This window comes from Gallus gallus, chromosome 4 (assembly GCF_016699485.2).
Source record: "Gallus gallus isolate bGalGal1 chromosome 4, bGalGal1.mat.broiler.GRCg7b, whole genome shotgun sequence".
In the NCBI taxonomy this organism is placed as follows: Eukaryota; Metazoa; Chordata; class Aves; order Galliformes; family Phasianidae; genus Gallus; species Gallus gallus.
Genome location: NC_052535.1, coordinates 1,478,159 through 1,485,332, shown reverse-complemented (window position 1 = coordinate 1,485,332; position 7,174 = coordinate 1,478,159). Strand labels below are relative to the sequence as shown.

General features: G+C 42.1%; 1 protein-coding gene across 1 annotated transcript; it reads left to right on the top strand.

Moving 5' to 3' along the window:
* The first annotated feature begins 255 nt into the window (after positions 1 to 255).
* On the top strand, positions 256 to 6,859 carry CHMP1B (charged multivesicular body protein 1B). Its single transcript, NM_001006428.2, has 8 exons — positions 256 to 386; positions 2,668 to 2,765; positions 3,139 to 3,285; positions 4,018 to 4,086; positions 4,193 to 4,300; positions 5,101 to 5,144; positions 5,567 to 5,639; positions 6,154 to 6,859. Exons 1-8 carry the CDS (start codon positions 371 to 373, stop codon positions 6,196 to 6,198), a joined length of 600 nt encoding a protein of 199 aa, NP_001006428.2. The 5' UTR covers positions 256 to 370; the 3' UTR covers positions 6,199 to 6,859.
* The last annotated feature ends 315 nt before the right edge of the window (positions 6,860 to 7,174 follow it).

Below are 7,174 nucleotides of genomic sequence, written 5' to 3'. Positions count from 1 at the left end.
TGGGCCCAGTCGCATGCTGACGGCCAGGGCCGGGCCTAACCCCACCGCCCCAAGGCAGTCAGGCCGGGCCCAGAGCCCCACAGCGGGACCGACTCGCGTCGCGGCGAAGGCTGAAGGAATGGGGCTGGGAGGCTGCCCGGCGCCGCGAAGAGACCGGAAGCGTGCATGCGTGCTTCCGCCTCTGCCAATGTTGTACCTGTCGGAGTAGGCGGAAGTGGGAACTACCGGAAGAGGGAGCTGCCGGAAGTGGAAGCTACCGGAAGAGGGAACTGCCGGAAGTGGGAGCCGCCGCAGAGCCGGCAGAGGGAACGGGAGCGGCCGAAGCCTTCCTGCCCTGCCCTGCGCCGGGCCGGAGCGCCGCTGTGCCGCCATGTCTAACATGGAGAGTATCCTCGGATCGACAGGCAGCTCTGTGGGGTGGGCCGGGGATACGTGGGCGGGGTGCGATCGCGCTTTGCTCGCCGCGGCTGCCGGTCCCCTCGGAAGGCTTCGAAGCCCCGTTGGGCCTGGCTTGGGGAAGGCGTCGGAGCGGAGGAAGTGTGAGGGAAGGAGTGGGCGGGGGCGGGAGGTCGCTGTCTGAAGCTTTGGCTGGGAGGAAGAAGTTTGGGTTAATGGTGGGAGTTGAGATTGTGGTTGTTGTAAGAGAAGAATGGGAAATACCGTTTTTGTTTTGATGGTGAGCTCGGGCCTGGCTGGTTTCATTAGGGCCTAACCTACGTGGCTCAGGCAGAAAACCAGTTTTCTCTGTGCTGTGGGGCATTGCAGGTTGTCCCAAACACTGGTGACCCACAAAGAGACAGGCAGTGGCTGCTGTGCTGATCGCACGTTGCTCCTCAGGTGTTTGTTTTGTGAACCCTGCCCGCTGTCAGCTGCACTAACTGCTCTCTGCTTCCTGGTGTCAGAAAGAAAGTGCAACCAAGGAGAACCCTTATGGGCAAACTTGAGCTTTCTGGCTGTATGTAATCATAATACAGAGAAGCAGAAAAGCCTTAAAAGGCTACAAAGGTCTTGGTGTAGCTGAAGCTTGCTGCTGGTTGTTGTGGTAGGGAGAGTGGGTGGAGCTTGGAGCAGGTGTCACCTCACAGTGAGTGACAGTGAGTCACCTCACAGCTGGTGGTGGAAGTTTGGTTTCAGTGGGGTTGTGCAGCTGCAAGGGAGGAGCGAGGCTGTGCCGTCATAGGAGGAAGAGCCATGGAGGTAGCAGTGACAAAAGTAAATGTCCCGATGAGTAACTGAGGGAATTACTTCAAAATAAGCCAGTCTGAAATGCTCCTTCTCAGTGCAGGCAGTGTAAGCAGGTGATCTCATATTTTACCTGGTTATTCTGGTCTCTGACCTATCATATACTTGAATGGACTTCGAGGTATTTTCCTGTTTGGTAAATTGTCTGGTTTGTGACTCAGTGCAGTATACTTATTGCTGTGCAAAGAGACAGCGACCTAGATTTTAAAGAAATGAATGCAAATACAAGCAGCATTTTCAGTTTTATTGTTGTTTTAGCTCCCTTAATAGTTAATATATTAGATGTGTAGGCATAGCTGTAAACTTTTTATAGCCTGCTTGTAATTATAGGATGGGCTAACAAATACATCAGCAGACTTTGTCATGTCTTCAAGTTGATGTCAGAGCTCTAAGATGGGTGATTGGACTTAAAAGGGAAAAAAAAAAAAGAGTAGCTCTGGAATGACTTATCTACTCAAAACATTAAGGAAACTTCATAGTGCTTTACGTGCTTTCAGTTAACTGTTGCACACCTTAGTACTTGCTGCATCTTCCTCTTGGAGTGTCAAAGGTGGCCTGGCAAAGTCTGGACAGCTTTATATTGCTTTTTGTTTGAGAAAGACTGATGTTGTTTGGGAGCTTTTATCAACAGTACTTTAAAGTGTTTTGGTTTCTGTTTGATTTTTAAATATTTTAAAAACATACTTTGTTCTCTTTTGTTTAGTCACGTGTACAGCTTAGTACATGTGACTGTAACTCATGGTGAAGGCTTGTTCTGATCTCTTATTGGAGCTTTCAGCTGAAGCAGAACTTGAAATAAATAAAAAGTGAAAAGCATTTCTCTTGTAGACTTAAGTATTCTTTTCCAAGTCAGATGACAGAAGTGTTGAGGACACCAGAATTGCTCACGTGACACAAAGATGGAAAGGCTGCATGAACTCTTTAAACCTGAGATCATGCTTTGGCTGGAAAAGACAGCTCTGCCTTCTGTTTTATCCTGGGTGTGGTCAGCAGAGCCAGCTTGCTGTTAGCCAGGAAATTTGTCTGTTGTTCCATAATATTTTGTGGGGGGGGGCTGAGGAGGATCCAGGCAGGCCAGTAAGCTGCTCTTCCATTGCTGTGCTCTTCCATTTCACTGAGAGCCAGAGACACAGGGTGTGAGAGTGAAAGTAGCTAGCACAGTGAGACTTTGATTTCTCTTGGAGGATGTCTGTTTTATTTTATGTATCAGTTTGAATTGGATTTGCTGTTATGTGGAGCCAGTTGGGATCTGAACTGCTTCCTTATGGCCTAATAGGACCTATGTGATTAAGTGTCTGTATAATTTTAAAATAGGTTTTTAATGTCAGTAGTGCAGTGCTAGGGTTGGTAGCACCTTAAACAGGAGAGCAGGGTAGTACCGAGTAAGGATTGATCCTGTTCACGGACCCTTAACTTGTGCTGCAGAACACCTGTTTAATTTGAAGTTTGCTGCAAAGGAACTCAACAGGAACTCAAAAAGATGTGACAAAGAAGAAAAGGCTGAGAAAGCAAAAATTAAGAAGGTGAGCACTGGCTCTGAAACATGCTCTTTAGGTCTGATTACATTTTGTAGCAGAATCTGTTACTGTTTTCTGGCATACATGCTGATAATACTGATAAATGCTTGTGACTTAAATTACATTCTGTAAATATTCCCATACTTATTAATAAGCGTAAACATGCATTCTTCCTGAAGAACTCGTGGCATTTAGCTGCTAAGAAAAGTCTTACATCTATTTTGTTAGAGACTGTTATTCTCTAAGTTTAATTTGTTCTTTAGTAAAAATATATATATGTGATCAATTGATGCTTTTATAAAAATAAAATAGGCTATTAGGAAAACATGTTTATAAAGATCCAGAAAAGTTAAAATGCTTTCTTTCTTTTCTTAAACAGGCCATCCAGAAGGGGAACATGGAAGTTGCACGAATACATGCAGAAAATGCCATCCGCCAGAAGAACCAGGCCATTAATTTCCTGCGCATGAGTGCCAGGGTAGATGCTGTGGCAGCAAGAGTTCAGACTGCAGTGACAATGGGCAAGGTAAGTCTATTTTAATGCATCGTTGGAACGGATTAGCCCCCTCTGATCCTCTTGGGAGTGACTTAATTCTGTCTGCGATGAGTTGAAAGGTTGGTTTCAGATCTATCTGCTAATAAACCAGGTACTGGAATCGTAGAATAGTCATAGGATCTCCAAGGTTGGAAAAGATCTCTAAGATCATCCAGTCCAACTGTCCACCTATCACGAATACTCCCCCTGAGCCACATCCCTCAGAACGACATCTACACAGAATCTAAAGGAATTCTGCTGACACTTGCTCTTTAGTAATAGGTTATTCTTTACCATGATTTTAGCTTGTATCTCATATTAATTGCTGTTATTCATGCTCCTAAGGAGACCCCTTCCCAAATACATGCTGTAGGACTTCTGATTCCAGATGTCTTTTTAGCTTGGGTAGTCTCTTACGGTACATTGCTGTGCTGCTGTTCAGGCACAGAGTTTGTTCTGCCCTGTGATCTGTATACCTAAACACATCCGTTATCATTTGACAGGCTTTGAGACCCTCAAAAGTTAATGCCATGTAGATCTCAGCTTTTAGTGAATGAAATAGTTTATAACATTTCCAATGGTAGGACCTGTAAAAAAGTGATGTTCTAGATGACAGTGATGTATGCCCTGCTATGTGATACTGTAGAAACTGGATTAACAAGAGGTCTTAGTAAGAAACTCATGACTTTTCCTCCTTGTGATAGATTCTTGGCCTCATTTCAGGTAACGAAGTCGATGGCAGGTGTAGTTAAATCCATGGATGCCACTCTGAAGAGCATGAACTTGGAAAAGGTAAATGGAAACTTTCTGTGGAGGTATATGTAAAAAGTTTTATTGGTTGGAGTTGTGCTGCTCTTCTGTTCTCTGCAGATCAGTGATTTGGTTTGTATTTTTATAGATATCTGCATTAATGGATAAATTTGAACATCAGTTTGAAACACTGGATGTACAGACACAGCAGATGGAGGACACAATGAGCAACACTACAACACTAACAACACCACAAGTAAGAATACTAAATGAAAACTTTGTTGAGACTGCATGGAAGTGTTATGTGCTCCTGTTCTTTCTGCCTGCTTTGAGACATCTGGAGCTGGAGCGTTTTCACCTTCTGCTTCTTGATGATGAAGAGAGTAGTTCAAGTTATAGCCACAAGTGTGGAGGGTCATATAATTGCATTTTACTCTTTCTCACTTTTAGTAGGACTGATTTTATGTAATATATTGAAATCTTTAACCCTGCTATTGAATGAACAGTGTTTTGATGAGCTCTTGGTAAACTTCTTAGCTGAAATACATTCTTAAGCAATACTGAAGGTAGTTAAACGTTCCTGGCACCTGTCAGCTCATGGTAGCCCACAAGATGCTGGACTTCATCAGAAGTTTTGTCTGATGTTTATTGGAGATGGTGCGTTGTAAATAAACCTTAAACCACATCTGTTGGAGATGGGCTTTCTTTCACATTGTGCAAAGCACTGTTTTAATAATTTGTAGTCAGCAGTTGATAGCAGTTGCTGCATTCAGGGTTATATGTTTGCTTTGTTTGCTAACAGATGCATGTAATTCTTCAGAAGCATTGTTTTTTCAGATGCTGAAGTTCAATGCATGGGCTTTTAATAGTCTGAACTCTGCTGGTTTTTGAGTTCATGCAGAGCCCTCTGGTGGTTAAGCACAACAATGTTTTGTTAAAGGTGTTTAAATCAATATTTTGGTGTTTTTTTTTTATCTGTTCTCTCAGGACTGAATAGAAGAACTTGACATGAACTACAACAGTGCAATTGAATCAGTTTTGTTTTCTTTTCTCTAGAACCAAGTGGATATGCTTCTACAGGAAATGGCAGATGAAGCAGGGTAGGTAACACCAACCCTTCCAGGTAGACATAGAGGCGAGGTTCCAGTGCTTCAAACATATCTCTTGAAAGCAGACAAGAATCAGTATTTTTCCTTTTACCTCTGGGCATCTATCACTATTTACAACTTAACTGTAGATTTTTCTGTCTTTCCTTCACTCGTATTTGTGGTGTATCTGATATATTGTTGTTAAACTGAAATCTTGCTCTGCCCTGATGCTGATTATAACGTACGGCTTGTCTTCTTGGTGGTGAAACTAGCTTCTTGATTGGACTGTCTAATGAGCAGGGCTGCAGTGTTCGTTGAATACTAGGGATCTCATGCTATCTCAGTATTGCTCAGTCTGTCGCTTCTTGTACTTCTTCCTTTAGCCATGTGTGCCTGATTGTTGTTCTGGTTTTGTACTTTTCTGTTATCTGTAGTCTTGATCTGAACATGGAACTACCTCAAGGGCAGACAGGTTCTGTTGGTACAAGCGTTGCCTCAGCAGAGCAGGTAAGTTAGATTCAATAAGAATCAGTGTTTCTAAAGAACTGTGGCAAGAGAACTAATGCTTCACTCAGCCAGCTAAATCCTAATCAGATTTTAGCAATTCAAAAGAAATAATGTGTAATTAAAGCAGTCTTGTAAGCACAGTAATTAAAAATACATTTCTGTTTAGTGTATGCAGTAAGTTTAGATGTTCCCAAGTCTTTTTTGCATGATTATTTAATAGAGCTCCAAACTGCTGACTCTCCTACCTGCTCCAAATTTAAGGAATCCAGCCATCTCCCTTACCATACACAGAGGCCTTGCTTTTTTTTTTTCCCATTTAACTTGTGAAAAGCTTTAAAAGATTAGTGTAAAGTGTTCTATGTTTGCTCTACATAGCTTAGAATTTCTTGTTAGGGCTTATACTTGAGATAATACCATCTGGACACATGAATGCAAAACTGCACAATGATTGCACGCTTCCCAAAAATTAATGTTCATTTTTTACTGATGGTTTCTTTGCTTTACATCTGTTCAGGATGAGCTGTCACAGAGACTGGCCCGCCTTCGAGATCAAGTTTAAGTTAAACGGAGCTGCAGCCCTCTGTATGTGCTTTCAGAATACTCTGAGGTTACCCCTCCACTGCACTCGAAAGGTGTACACAGTATGGCATAGGTGTTCAAATATTTGTAACGTAGGGTTCTTCACTCTGAGCTTGCTCTTCTTTCTAATACATTAAGTAATCCAGAAGTATCAGCTCTGTAATGTCTTTTTCTGTACATTTTGAAGTTGATATATTTTTTGCAAGCTTTTTTCACTAAATCAAGTTGATATTCCAAGTCAGCCAGTGATGTCAGCACATTCTAGCTGAAAGAAAAGCAGAGTGTTATTGATATATATTTTAAATTATGAAGTGATTTCCTTTTTTTTTTTTTTTTTTTTTTAAATTATGAGAACTGTTTGTGGTAGGAGAACTGATATATTCAGTTCTGATGATTGTAATAGCCAACTTTCCTATATAGCCAAGCTCCTGGAACCTTAGGGGTGGACAGTGTGGACTTCATGAAAGTACACTTGTTGAAATGAAAGAGTGGACTTCAGTGTGTGGTGGTTTTAATATTTTAAAGCTACAGTAATTGTGCTGGTTCAGTTAAAAATAAGTTACCAAAAGCTATTTTCATGTAATTGGGAACTTGTACGGTTTGATCACTTTAGTCCAGGAGGAATAAAATATATTTTTCAACTTGGTTGGTTCTGTTGAATATTTTAGCTTGCATGTTATTCAGTGTTGAGTGCTGTAGCTTCTCCGTTTTGCTTTCTTCTCAGTATCCTGTGATGCAGCCAGTAATGCCACATTTGTCTCTGTTTTGACCAACGTGGTGTGTAGCTCCTGCTCATAGGGAGCTCCTGCTCTCTGTTCTCCTTGGGCTCAAGCTGAGAAACCTCATATGCGATGACTGAAGCCTGCTTTTCTCCATTCCTTATCATGCTTTCTTTTCATTTACTCACTTTTTTTTATATGTAAGGAAAAGCAGTGATCGTATCCCGTACTTCTGCC

Excerpts from the sequence above, each read along its gene's own strand:
- CHMP1B (NM_001006428.2), top strand. Across the intron at positions 3,286-4,017 it reads CTGCAGTGACAATGGGCAAG|GTAACGAAGTCGATGGCAGG; the intron begins GTAAGTCTATTT and ends GCCTCATTTCAG. Across the intron at positions 4,301-5,100 it reads CAACACTAACAACACCACAA|AACCAAGTGGATATGCTTCT; the intron begins GTAAGAATACTA and ends TCTTTTCTCTAG.